The sequence below is a fragment of the Molossus molossus genome, unplaced genomic scaffold (assembly GCF_014108415.1).
Source record: "Molossus molossus isolate mMolMol1 unplaced genomic scaffold, mMolMol1.p scaffold_m16_p_3, whole genome shotgun sequence".
Lineage (NCBI taxonomy): Eukaryota > Metazoa > Chordata > Mammalia > Chiroptera > Molossidae > Molossus > Molossus molossus.
The window spans coordinates 50,531,921-50,545,342 of record NW_023425366.1 but is presented as its reverse complement, the minus strand read 5'-3'; the positions used below and the strand labels follow the sequence as shown (position 1 = coordinate 50,545,342).

Here is a 13,422-nt window from a genome sequence, read left to right as displayed (position 1 = left end):
CAAGAACTTTATGAAAGCCTTTCTGGTTATGAATCCCAAAAATAATTTCTTTTTTTTTAGTAAACTCATATTTTTTACATTACATTTTTTTCTTTTTACTATCACAAATGTTTTCCTCAACAGTTTACTTATGTATATTTTGTGGGTTTCTGTACTTATTTTGTTAATCCTCACCCGAGGATATTTTTCCATTGATTTTTAGAGTAGAATACAGGGAGGGTGAGAGAGAGAGAGAGAGAAACATCCATGTCGGAGAGACATATTGATTGGCTGCCTCTTGTACGACCCTGATAGGGGCTGGAGATCAAACCTGCAACTGATGTACATACCCTTGACCAGGAGTCAAACCTGAGACCCTTTGGTTCATGGGGGGACACTCTAACCACTGAGCCAAACCAGCCAGGGTTTCTCATCCATTTTTGTTGTTAATCCTCACCCAAGGATATTTTTCCATCGATTTATTTATTCATTTATTTATTTATTTTTTAAATCTTCACCTGAAGACATTTTCCCATTTTTGTTCAGATAGAGTGGGAAGGAGAGAGAGGGAGAGGGAGAGAGAGAGAAACATCAACGTGAAAGGAACACATCGAGTGGCTGCCTCCCACACAACCCCAACCAGGGCCCGGAACAAACTGCAACTGAGGTATGTGCCCTTAGTGGGAACTGAACCCGGGTCTCTCTGGACGCAGGCCAATGCTCTAACCACTGAGCCAAGCCTGCCAGGGCCCATTGATTTTTTTGTAGATAGAGTGGAAGGGAGAAAGAGAGAAAGAAAGAGAGAGAGAGAGAGAAACATCAATGTGAAAGAAACACATTGATTGGTTGCCTCCTACACAATTGTGGTTGGGGTCAGGGATATGTGCCCTTGACTGGAATTGAACCCAAGATCCTTCAGTCTGCAGGCCAACACTCCAATCACTGAGCCAAAGCAGCCAGGGACTCATCCTTTATATATATGTATGTGTCGTGTGTGTGTGTGTGTGTGTGTGTGTGTAATTTTTTTTTTTGTTTGGGCATTATTTTTATTAGTTTTTTATAGACTTAGCTACATATGTCCCATATATTTTCTTGTCATGAGATCTTTTAAAATTTATTCTCTTAGCAACTTTCAAATATACAATACAGTATTATTAACTGTAGCCACCATGCTGTGCATTACATCCCCATGACTTACTTATATCTGGATGTTTGTACCTTTTGACCACCTTCATCTATAGTGCCCACCTCCTGCCTCCCCACCTCTTGTTCTCTGGATCTATTTTATAGATATATATAGATAGATTTAGATTTTATGTGTAAATGAGATCATAGGGTATTTGTTTTTTTGTGACTTATTTCATTTAACATAATGCCCTCAAGGTCCATCTGTGCTGTTACAAATAGCAGGATTTCCTTCTTTTTATGACTGAGTAATATTCCACTGTGTGTGTGCATGTGTGTTGCATTTTCTTTATCCATTCATCCATTGATTGACACTTGGGTTGCTTCCATGTCTTGACTGTTGTGAATAATGCTGTAGTGAATATGCAGGTATCTTTTTGACCCTATTCTTTATTCACACATAATCTTTCTAATTTTTTATATTCTTGTCTCATAATCATTTGACATCTATTATATGTTCAGATTTTTTTCTGAAATTATTTTAAAATCAGGTTTTTAAAATTTATAAATCTGTCTTTATCCCTATTTTGCCTTTCTCTCTAGTGAATAATATAAATTCTTTTCTGTAAAGCCAATGAGCTTATGGGACCTACAGATGGATAACTGACTAAAGGATATTTTCTAGGGGAGTTTAGAAAAGGCTAGCTTCAATTTTTCTTCATGTCCTTTGATTAATAAGATACGTAGAATTTTGGAAAGTTCCTGATAAGTTAGGGTTTCAAGTGTAAAACCTTATTAATATTGCTATAAGACTTAAAATACTGTAAACTAAAGAGCATTTTTATTTTCTTTGTTTCATATAGTTTTATTTTTGTTTATTTATTTATTTAATCATTTAAAAATTTTTTCAATTACAGTTGACATACAATATTATATTAGTTTCAGGTGTACACCCCACTGATTAGACATTATAAAACTTACTAAGTGATCATCCCGAAAAATCTCATGCCCATCTGATGCCATACAGAGTTATTAGAATATTACTGATTGTATTCCCTATTCTGTACTTTACACCCCCATGACTATACTATAACTATTAATTTGTACTTCCAAATCCCTTCATATTTTTCACCCGCCCCCATAATCCCTCTTCCATCTGGCAACCATCAAAATGTTCTCTGAATCTATGAGTCTGTTTCTGTTCTGCTTGTTTGTTTATTTTGATTTTTAGATTCAGTTAATAGATATGTATTTAATGCCATTTTATTGTTTATATGTTAATCTTTTTTTTTCCTTCTTCTTCTTAAAGAAGACCCTTAGCTTTTTCTTGTCTGAGAATTTCTTTTCTTTTTTTAAACTCATCTTTATTGTTGAATGTATTACAGATGTTTCTCCTTTTTCCCCATTGACCCCCTCCTCCCCAATTCTGCCCCCCTCCTGCCTTCCCCACACTACTGTTGGTGTCCATTGGTTATGCATATATGCATAGAAGTTCTTTGGTTTATCTCAGCCCACTCTCCCTCCACCCTTCCTGTTGAGGTTCATCAGTCTAACAACCAATTTGTACTTCTTAATTCCTTCATCTTTTTCACCCATCCTCCCAGCCCCCACCCATCTGGCAGGCAACAGAAAGTTCTCTGTATCTATGAGTTTGTTTCTGTTCTGCTTGCTCATGTTGTTTGTAGATTCAGTTGTTGATAGATATGTATTAATTTTCATTTTATTGTTCATATTTTTCTTCTTCTTCACCGTCAAGAAGACCCTTCAACATTTCATATAATACTGGTTTGGTGGTGATGAATTCCTTTAGCTTTTTCTTGTCTGGGAAACTCTTGATATGTCCATCAATTTTAAATGATAGCTTTTCAGGATAGAGTAATCTTGGTTGTAGGTCATTGCTTTTCATCACCTTGAATATCTCTTGCCACTCCTTTCGGGCCTGCAAAGTTTCTTTTGAGAAATCAGCTGACAGTCTTATGGAAGCTCCTTTGTAGATAATGGACTGCTTTTCTCTCGCTGCTTTTAAGATTCTCTCTTTGTATTTAAGCTTTGGCATTTGATGATGATGTATCTTGGTGTGGATTTCTTGGGGTTCAACTTGTTTGGGACTCTGTGCTTCCTGAACTTGTATGTCTGTTTCCTTCACCAAGTTAGGGAAGTTTTCTGTCATTATTGTTTCAAATAGTTTTTCAATTTCTTGTTATCTTTCTGCTGTTTCAGGCACCCCTATGATGCAAATGTTGGCATGCTTGAAGTTGTCCCAGAGGCTTCTTACACTGTCCTCATTTTTTTTTTTTTTTTTTTGCTGTTCTGGTTGGGTGTTTTCTGCTTCCTTATATTACAAATCGATGGTTTGCTTCTTGGCTTTACCTACTCTACTATTGACTCTCTATAAATTATTCTTTATTTCAGTTAAGTCATCTTTAATTTCTGACTGGTCCTTTTTTATTGTTGATGTTCTCACTAAGTTCCTTGGAGGTCTTCTTAAGTTCCTTGAAGTTCTCAGTAAGTCCCTTGAATATCTCACCAAGGTCCCAGAGCAACCTTATAGCCTGTGTTTTGAACTCTGCATCTGTTAGATTGCTTATCTCCATTTTGTTTAGTTCTTTTCCTGGAGTTTTGCTCTTTTCTTTCATTTGGGTCATGTTTCTTTGTCTTCTCATTTTGGCTGCTTCCCTGTGATTGTTTCTATGTATTAGGCAGAGTTGCTAAACCTCCTAGGCTTCATAGGGTGGCCTACTGTTATAGTGTCCTGTAGGATCCAGTAGCACAGTCTCCCTGATCACCCCTAGTGTGGACTGTACACCCTTCTCTTGTATTTGAGTATTGATTGCTGTTGGCATGTTAATGGGCGGGATTTACTCAGGTTGATCAGCTGCAAGGACTGGCTTGTGCCCACTAGCCACTGGCCTCTGACTACCTTGGAGGATCAGCTGTATAGGGGCCCACCACACAGAGCAAGACTTACTTTAGCAGGGCTCTGGTGCCCACTGAGTCCACTCATTGAGTGTGTCACTTGTGGACATGGTATTGGGTGGTGGAGTTTCAATGTGGTTTGAAGCTGTCCACTGGGTGTGCTGGCTCTGAGGTCAGGTCAACCACTGCCGGTGTTCTATCCAGGGCCACCTGGCATAAGCTACAAAGTGAACTGCAGATGGCTGCTTCCTGTGCTGAGCTTGGAGGTGTCCAGGAAAAGCCAAGTTGTGAACCAAGGCTAGCTGCTTCTAGTGCCAGGCCTGGGGCCACTTAACGAGAGGTATAGGGCTCGCTGAGACTGGTCACTCTCGAGCCCTGGCTCCGCACCACTCTTGTGAGCCACTGGGTTGCACAAGTCTATCCAGAACCCCGGCTCCACGCTGCTCTTGTGGGCCGCTGGGTCGCACAGGACCCTATGGAGCCCCCAGTCCTGCTGCTGGTGGCTGGGGAGTGTGGCTGCCCAGTGGGGCCCAGCCCCTGTTCAGTCTTTACTGTAGTTTTCTTGGGGGAAAGGGATAGTTCTGTGCTGCTGGTCTGTGGTTCCATTGCCTGGGGATGGATGTCTGCTCCCCAGCCTCTGTCGCTGGGGGTATATCTCAACTCTGATCGGGCTGCTACTGCAGGGGATGGTGCTGGGCTCCTGGCCATTTGCGATTTCCGCAACTAGCACCTTGACAGCTTCACTACTGTGCACTGGTCTGTGTTGACATAGGGTATCCACTGGCCTGATGGTGCCAGGTGCACTGGTGGGCTCAGGTACCCGATGCTGCTTGTTTGAGAGATTTTAGGAAACTGAAGCAGGATCCAAGACAGGTCACTCCTATGGTAAAGCCTTTAGAAACAGCTTGGCTGGGCCCAAAATTTGGGTGGGGCAGGGCCAACAGTGTGAGCCAGGTTGCTGGAGTCCCAGATGTGGCAGCAGTCTGCCTGCCCTGTGGGGGAAGGGTTCACCAAAGGAACAACAGCCTCCACCAGCACGTCTGTCCAGGAGAAAGTTGCCCCTCCAGCCTCATCCGGAGGCCAAAAAGCTCAGTTCTTCTCTGTTCTCTGGTGCCCCTCAAGCTGCCTCTCCTCCCAGCTCAGAGGGAGTGGGTCTGAGTAAGTCCTTGCAAGGGTCCTTTAAGAGGAACTGCTGGGGTTTCTGCAGCCACAGCCTCCCTCTGCCTCAGTTCTAGCTGGTTTTTATAGCCAGAAGTTATGGGGATTTTTTTTCCTGGCACTGGAACCCTGAGCTGGGCGCCTGGTGTAGGATGGGGACCCTCACTTCTCAGCTGAGATGTCCCTCCTGATTTATATCTGCCACACGTGGGTGTGGGACCAGCCTGTCCGTGCCTCTGCACCTCCGCCCCTCCTACCAGTCTTGGTGTGGCTGCTTTAATTTCCTAGTTGGAGGACTTCCATTCAGCTTGATTTCAGACGATTCTGAATGATGGTTGTGTTGTAGTTTTGTTGTAATTTTGATGTGGTTGTGAGAGGAGGTGATACTGTGTTTACCTATGCCACCATCTTGAATGGAAGTCCTATCTGGGAATTTCTTTTTCTGTTCTTCAATTCTAAATGATAGCTTTGCATAGAGTAATCTTGGCTGGACGTTTTTGCTTTTCATCACTTTGAATATTTCTTGCCACTCCCTTCTGACCTGTAAAGTGTCTCTTGAGAAATTAACTGACAGTCTTATGGGAACTCCCATATTGTAACTAATTTCTTTTTTCTTGCTGCTTTTAAGATTCTTTGTTTGTGTTTAACCTTTGGCATTTTAATTATGATGTGTCTTGGTGTGGGTCTCTCTGGATTCATCTTGTTTGGAACTGTCTGAACTTCCTGGACTTGCATGTCTATTTCTTGCACCAAGAAAGGGAAATTTTCTGTTATTATTTTTTCAAATAGGTGTTCAATTTTTTGCTCTCCCTCTTCTCTTTTCAGCTGAGGGGTCTTGTGTGGGGCTGGGACCCCTCACTCCTCAGATAGGACCTCCACAGCCAAGATATCCCTCCAGATTAAAAGCTCCTACATGTGGGTATGGGACCAACCAACCTGTTTTGTGCCTCTGCTCCTCCTACCAATCTCAATATAGCTTCTTCTTTAATTCCCTAGTGATAGGACTTCCATTCAGCTAGATTTCAGGCAGTTCTGAATGATGGTTGTTCTGAAGATTTATTGTATTTTTTATGTGGTTGTGGGAGGATCAAGTGTCATGTTTACCACCCTGCCTATTGAATGGAAGCCTCTTTTTTTCAGTTTTAAATGTGATATTGTTAATTTCTTTGTTCTTTTTTCATCAATTTATTTTCTTGCATTTTACACTACCAGTTGCTTGTTAATCTTATTTTTCTTGATACTTCTTCTACTTACATCTCCTACTTGCTTTAATACCCAGTCTATGTGGAGTTCAGTACCAACAACTTCAAGCTGTGATAGCAGAAACAGATATCTATATTACTGCTTTCCTTAAAACAGCTGTTCTTAATGGGTGGTCCCTAAGGGTCTCTGACACTATTTCATGGCATCTATGAAGTCAAAACTATTTTTCTTTTCTTTTTTCTTTTGGTTAATCCTCACCCGAGGATATTTTTCCATTGATTTTTAGTTAGAGTGGAAGGGAGGGAGAGAGAAAGAAACACTGATTGGTTCCCTCCAATAGGACCCTAACTGGTGGCGGGGATTGAACCTGCAACTCTGGTACATGCCCTTGACAGGCAATCAAACCTGAGACCCTTTGGTCTGTGGGCTGACATTCTTACTGCTGAGCCAAACCAGCCAGGGCTCAAAACTATTTCTTAAGAATATTAAGATGTTATTTGCCTTTTTTTTGCTCTCATTCTTTCATGAGTTTACAGTGGAATGTTCTTGAAGCCACATGGTGTATGATGACATCATTACTCTAATACCTAATGGAATGTGTGCTTGGGTATTCTTGTGTTTTTAAATTTTCTCGGTTTTATTTTCTAAGATAGTAAATATTGATAGATACAACCCTTAAACAAAAGCTCTTTGAGTTTCTCAATAATTTTTAAGAGTATGAAAAAGTCCTGAGAACAAAAAGTTAGAGAACTACTAGAGACAAGGTGTTGGAGGACACCCTGAAGATAACTGTGGAATAGGTGGTTGTAACCAAGAAGCAGAGATATGGATGAGCCATTTCCTTCCACTTAGTCCTCAACCCCAGGGAGATTTGGTTTGGGCAAGGCACATAGGATAATGCTTGTCTGAGTAGTCCCTCTGGACTTGAAAATGCTTAGTACACATTCAGAGTACAATTACAGTAATTGTTGAACTGAATTTCGTAGATCTAGCTCAGGTATATTATTCACAAAACATCTCACTCTTCAATAGCTAAGGGAACTTGAATGGAACTCACAAATTTTACTTCCTTATATACCTTTCCACTATAAACAGGTAAGGAAACTTCAAATTTAAAGAATGGTGTTCCTCCTCGGCCACCAATTGCTAGCTTCCAAGTAAAGGACTAGTAGATATCCAGATAGACTACCCACGTTTTATTTCTCTTCAAGGGCTGACTCACAACTGCTAAATAATGATATGAATATAAATGTGGATGTACATGTGGACAACCATACTGCCACCTCCTTAAAAAGGCAAACTCACCTTAAGAGTCAGTTTTCTCTAACAGGAAGTACATTGCAAAGACAGACTCTTGTGTACTTTGAAGTGTTAAAATTTAAATTGATACAAAGTATCTTTAAAATACAAATGACTGTTTAAAATAAAGTTTTCTACTCAGTATTTTTTTTTTATCTCTTTCTGTTTCTTACTATAGGGTGTCCATAGAATCATTTAAGCATGGTGTCCTGAGAGAACAACTGGCTAACCTGGCCACAAGACAGAAGAGTCTTTTAGTTGTGGCAAAAAAACAGAAAAAAATAAGCCAGAAAATTCAAAACTATAAGAATGTTACATCTATGTCTGGTCTTAGTTTGAAGAAACTGCCATCCAGCTCAGAGATCTCTTGTGAGAAGGACAGCCAAGAGCTTACCAGTCTGGAAAATTCAGTGCAGCCCCAGTCAGGTTTATTTTCTGTCAGCCCTGTTTGTGGAAGCATACAGGAAACACAGTTGTCTCTGGAAACATGGAATGACGACCAAAATACCAACACTTGTCTAAATTCAGAGACAATGAGAAGGGAAGAATTTTCTAGAAATGAGCTGGATTATAGACAGAACATCAATGACTGTACCTTTGATGGGTTATCTAAATCCAGAACTTCAGATGGCACTAAGAAGACTAAATTACCATTCCAACCTATTGCTCAAGCAGAATATTCACAAAAAGAAAATGATCTTACAGAAAATACAACCAACGATCTTGAATCCTATAGCTCTTCAGAACTAACTGGCACATTAAATACTTCAGAAGCCACAAGTATACTTGCCCCAAATGATGCCCACCCATCAACTGTTATTTGTGGTCAGGCTTTTTCCAGTTGTGATCCAAAAAGAGGAAACAGGAAAAGAGCTTTCCAGCAACCATCTAGGGGAGCATCAGAAACCCTGACACATCAAGATGTTGATGACATAGGCAGTGATATGAGGAATCAGATAAAACCATATCTTAAAAAATCAGCTTTTGCTGTTTCACATGCAAATGACAGTCTGAGCACCTCCTCCTCTGGGTCTGGCCGTCAGCATACTACAAAAAAGCCTTTAAACTACAGTACAGCTCCTAAAAAGAAATGTATGCAGATAAAGGATCTAATAGTACTAGGAAGAATTAACCCAGGACATAACATTTTGGAATTCAAAACACAGGTATCTTTTTTTTTCCTCTAAAATCATTTAAATTTTATAAGTGAATAAATGTTGCTGTTACATAGTGTAGACATTTACCTCCAATTAGTGAAATAGAGTTTGGATTGGGCTTCTTGAATGGAGGGACCACAACCATTGTATTCTTAGCAAGATGAAATCATGCTTCTGGAATTGCACTGTTACCCTGGATGGTTTGGCTCAGCGGTTAGAACATTGGCCTGTGGGCCAAAGAGCCTCAGCTTTGATTCCAGTCAAGAGCACATGCCTGGGTTGCCATCCAGTCCCCAGTCGGGGTTCTGTGGGAGGCAACCAATCAATGTATCTCTCTCACACAGATGTTTCTCTCTCTCTCCCTCTCCCTCTCCCTCTGTCTCTCCCCTGCTCCCAACTCTATCTGAAAATCAATGGAAAAATATCCTTAGTTAAGGATTAAAAAATATTGTTTTTAATAATAGAATTGCCCTATACATTTTAGTTACAAGCATCTTTGGGCTCTTGGACCCAAATTATATTGCACCAGGAAGGATTTAAGAACAACATAAAAATAATAAGTTGGAGCTGGCTTTGATTCCAAAGTTTTGGAAACTACCAGTGTACTGTTAAAGCTTCCCCTAATAAGAGATAAGTATAAATTTATCTTCCATAGAAACTCATTTTTTTTCAAGTAGTTTTTTAACTCATCTTTATTGTTGAATGTATTACAGATGTTTCTCCCTTTTTTCCCCATTGACCCCCTACTCCCCAATTCCACCCCCCTCCCCAATTCCACCCCCTCCTGCCTTTCCCACACTACTGTCAATGTCCACTGGTTATGCATATATGCATAGAAGTTCTTTGGTTTATCTTATCCCACTCTCCCTCCCCCTTTCCCTTTGAGGTTCATCAGTCTAACAACCAATTTGTATCTCTTAATTCCTTCATCTTTTTCACCCATCCCCTTGACCCCCATCCATCTGGCAGGCAACAAAAAGTTCTCTATCTATGAGTTTGTTTCTGTTCTGCTTGCTCATATTGTTTGTAAATTCAATTGTTCATAGATATGTATTAATTGCCATTTTATTGTTCATAGTTTTGTTGTTCTTCACCTTCAAGAAGACCCTTCAACATTTCATATAATACTGGTTTGGTGGTGGTGAATTCCTTTAGCTTTTTCTTGTCTGGGAAACTCTTGATATGTCCATCGATTTTAAATGATAGCTTTTCAGGATAGAGTAATCTTGGTTGTAGGTCATTGCTTTTCATCACCTTGAATATCTCTTGCCACTCCTTTCAGGCCTGCAAAGTTTCTTTTGAGAAAATCAGCTGACAGTCTTATGGGAGCTCCTTTGTAGGTAATGGACTGCTTTTCTCTCGCTGCTTTTAAGATTCTCTCTTTTTTATTTAAGCTTTGGCATTTTGATGATGATGTGTCTTGGTGTAGACCTCTTTGGGTTCATCTTGTTTGGGACTCTCTGTGCTTCCTGGACTTGCATGTCTGTTTCCTTCACCAAGTTAGGGAAGTTTTCTGTCATTATTGTTTCAAATAGTTTTTCAATTTCTTGTTATCTTTCTGCTCTTTCAGGCACCTCTATGATGCAAATGTTGGCATGCTTGAAGTTGTTTCAGAGGCTTCTTACACTATCCTCATTTATTTTATTCTTTTTTCTCTTTGCTGTTCTGGTTGGGTATTTTTTGCTTCCTTATATTGCAAATTGATGGTTTGCTTCTTGGCTTTTACCTACTCTGCTATTGATTCCTTGTAAATTATACTTTATTTCAGTTAGTGCATCCTTAATTTCTGATTGGCCCTTTTTTACGTTGTTGATGTTCTCACTAAGTTCCTTGGAGGTCTCCTTAAGTTCCTTGAAGGTCTTACTAAGTCCCTTGGATGTCTCACCAAGTTACCTGAGCAACCTTATAGCCTGTGTTTTGAACTCTGCATCTGTTAGATTGCTTATCTCCATTTTGTTTAGTTCTTTTCCTGGAGTTTTGTTCTTTTCTTTCATTTGGGATATGTTTCTTTGTCTCCTTATTTTGGCTGCTTCCTGTGATATTTCCATGTACTAGGCAGAGCTGTTATGCCTCCTAGGCTTCGTAGGGTGGCCTACTGTTGTAGGTGTTTTGTAGGATTCAGTGGCACAGTCTCCCTGATCACCCCAGCTGTGCCCTCACGGTGCACCCCTAGTGTTGACTGTACACCCTTCTGTTGTATTTGAGTCTTAATTGCTGTTGGCACATCAATGGGAGGGGTCTACTCAGGCTGGTCAGCTGCAAGAACTGGCTATGCCCACTAGCCACTACCTTGGAGGATCAGCTGTGTAGGTGCCCACCACACAGAGCAAGACTTACTTCAGTAGGGCTCTGGTACCCACTGAGTCCAGTCATTGAGTGTGTCACTTGTGGACGTGGTTGGGTAATGGTGTTTTGATGTGGTCTGAAGCTGTCCACTGGGTGTGCTGGCTTTGGGGCAAACTCAGCCACTGCCTGTGCTCTATCCAGGGCCACCTGGCATAAGCTACAACGTGAACTGCAGATGGCTGCTGCTTGTGCTGAGCTTGGAGGTGTCCAGGAAAAGCCAAGTTGTGAACCAAGGCTAGCTGCTTCTAGTGCCAGGTCTGGGGCCACTTAACGAGAGGTATAGTGCTCGCTGAGACTGGTCGCTCTTGAGCCCTGGCTCCGCACCACTCTTGTGAGCCACGGGGTTGCACAAGTCTATCCAGAACCCTGGCTCCACGCTACTCTTGTGGGCCGCTGGGTCGCACAGGGCCCTATGGAGCCCCCAGTCCTGCCGCTGGTGGCTGGGGAGTGTGGCTGCCCAGTGGGGCCCAGCCCCTGTTCAGTCTTTACTGTAGTTTTCTTGGGGGAAAGGGATAGTTCTGTGCTGCTGGTCTGTGGTTCCATTGCCTGGGGATGGATGTCTGCTCCCCAGCCTCTGTCACTGGGGGTATATCTCAACTCTGATCGGGCTGCTACTGCAGGGGATGGTGCTGGGCTCCTGGCCATTTGCGATTTCCGCAACTGGCACCTTGACAGCTTCACTACTGTGCACTGGTCTGTGTTGACATAGGGTATCCACTGGCCTGATGGTGCCAGGTGCACTGGTGGGCTCAGGTACCCGATGCTGCTTGTTTGAGAGATTTTAGGAAACTGAAGCAGGATCCAAGACAGGTCACTCCTATGGTAAAGCCTTTAGAAACAGCTTGGCTGGGCCCAAAATTTGGGTGGGGCAGGGCCAACAGTGTGAGCCAGGTTGCTGGAGTCCCAGATGTGGCAGCAGTCTGCCTGCCCTGTGGGGGAAGGGTTCACCAAAGGAACAACAGCCTCCACCAGCACGTCTGTCCAGGAGAAAGTTGCCCCTCCAGCCTCATCCGGAGGCCAAACAGCTCAGTTCTTCCTTGTTCTCTGGTGCCCCTCAAGCTGCCTCCCCTGTGAGCTCAGAGGGAGTGGGTCTGAGTAAGTCCTTGCACGTGCCCTTTAAGAGGAACTGCTGGGGCTTCGGCAGCTGCACCCTCCCTCAGTCTTGGTTCCAGCTGGTTTTTATAGCCAGAAGTTATGGGGACTCTTCTTCCTGGCACTGGAACCCTGAGCTGGGTGCCTGGTGTGGGACAGGGACCTCTCACTCTTCAGGGAGGGCCTTCCCAGCCAAGGTGACCCTCCTGATTTTTATGGAACACAATGTGGGTGTTGGGCCAGCCCTTCGGCGCCTCCGCCCCTCCTACCAGTCTTGATGTGGTGGCTTCTTTTTTTTTTTTTATCCTTACCCGAGGACATCTTTCCATTTTTGTACAGATAGAGTGGGAGGGAGAGAGAGGAAGAGAGAGAGAGGGAAACATCGATGTGAAAGGGACACATGACCAACCAGGGCTGGGGACAAACCGCAACCGAGGTACATGCCCTTAGCGGGAACCGAACCCGGGTCTCTCCGGACCGCAGGCAGACGCTCCAACCGCTGAGCCAAACTGGCCAGGGCAGATGTGGCGGCTTCTTTAATTTCCTAGTTGGAGGACTTCCATTCAGCTGGATTTCAGGCAGTTCTGAATGGTGGTTGTGTTGTAGTTTTGTTGTAATTTTGATTTGGTTGTGGGAGTACAATATACTGCTCTTACCTATGCTGCCATCTTTCTGTCTCCTAAACTTAGTTTGTTTTTACAAACAAAAAGTGACTTGGAGTTTGGGTAACTCTGACCTAATTAAAACTATATCACATATGCATAAAAGTAGAGGAGGACAAAAAAGGTTCTGCTAGAAATGCTGACAAAAGAGGCTTCCTCTCCTCTCTCTCCACATTCACTTTTTGAAAGAGGAATTCAGAGTTCGAAAGGTTGCAGAGTTCTGGAATGCTTCCTTGCTTGTGGACCATCTAACAGATACCATTCCAGGCTAACTGGAACTTAATCTGAATGACTTTTGTTTCAAACCTTTTCCATCTGTGGGTAATTAGGTGTTTATTTTTTAGTTAGTAAGTTTTACTTATAAGTTAGGAGCAAAAAAAATCTATTTTAAAGCTCTAAACTATAATTAGTAGCTTGATTTCAGATTCCTTGATGTTCTTGTTTACTAGCCTGTCAACCAATTTGTTGCTAAGTAGTACCTACCT

At 42.2% G+C, this 13,422-nt stretch overlaps 1 protein-coding gene across 1 annotated transcript in view; it reads left to right on the top strand.

The window, feature by feature from the left end:
- ANKRD31 (ankyrin repeat domain 31) overlaps positions 1-13,422 on the top strand; it is a 186,219-nt gene that overhangs the window by 132,413 nt on the left and 40,384 nt on the right. The window contains exon 21 of the mRNA XM_036280691.1: positions 7,859-8,846. Coding sequence (XP_036136584.1) covers positions 7,859-8,846 — 988 coding nt within the window. The remainder of the gene's footprint in view (positions 1-7,858; positions 8,847-13,422) is intronic.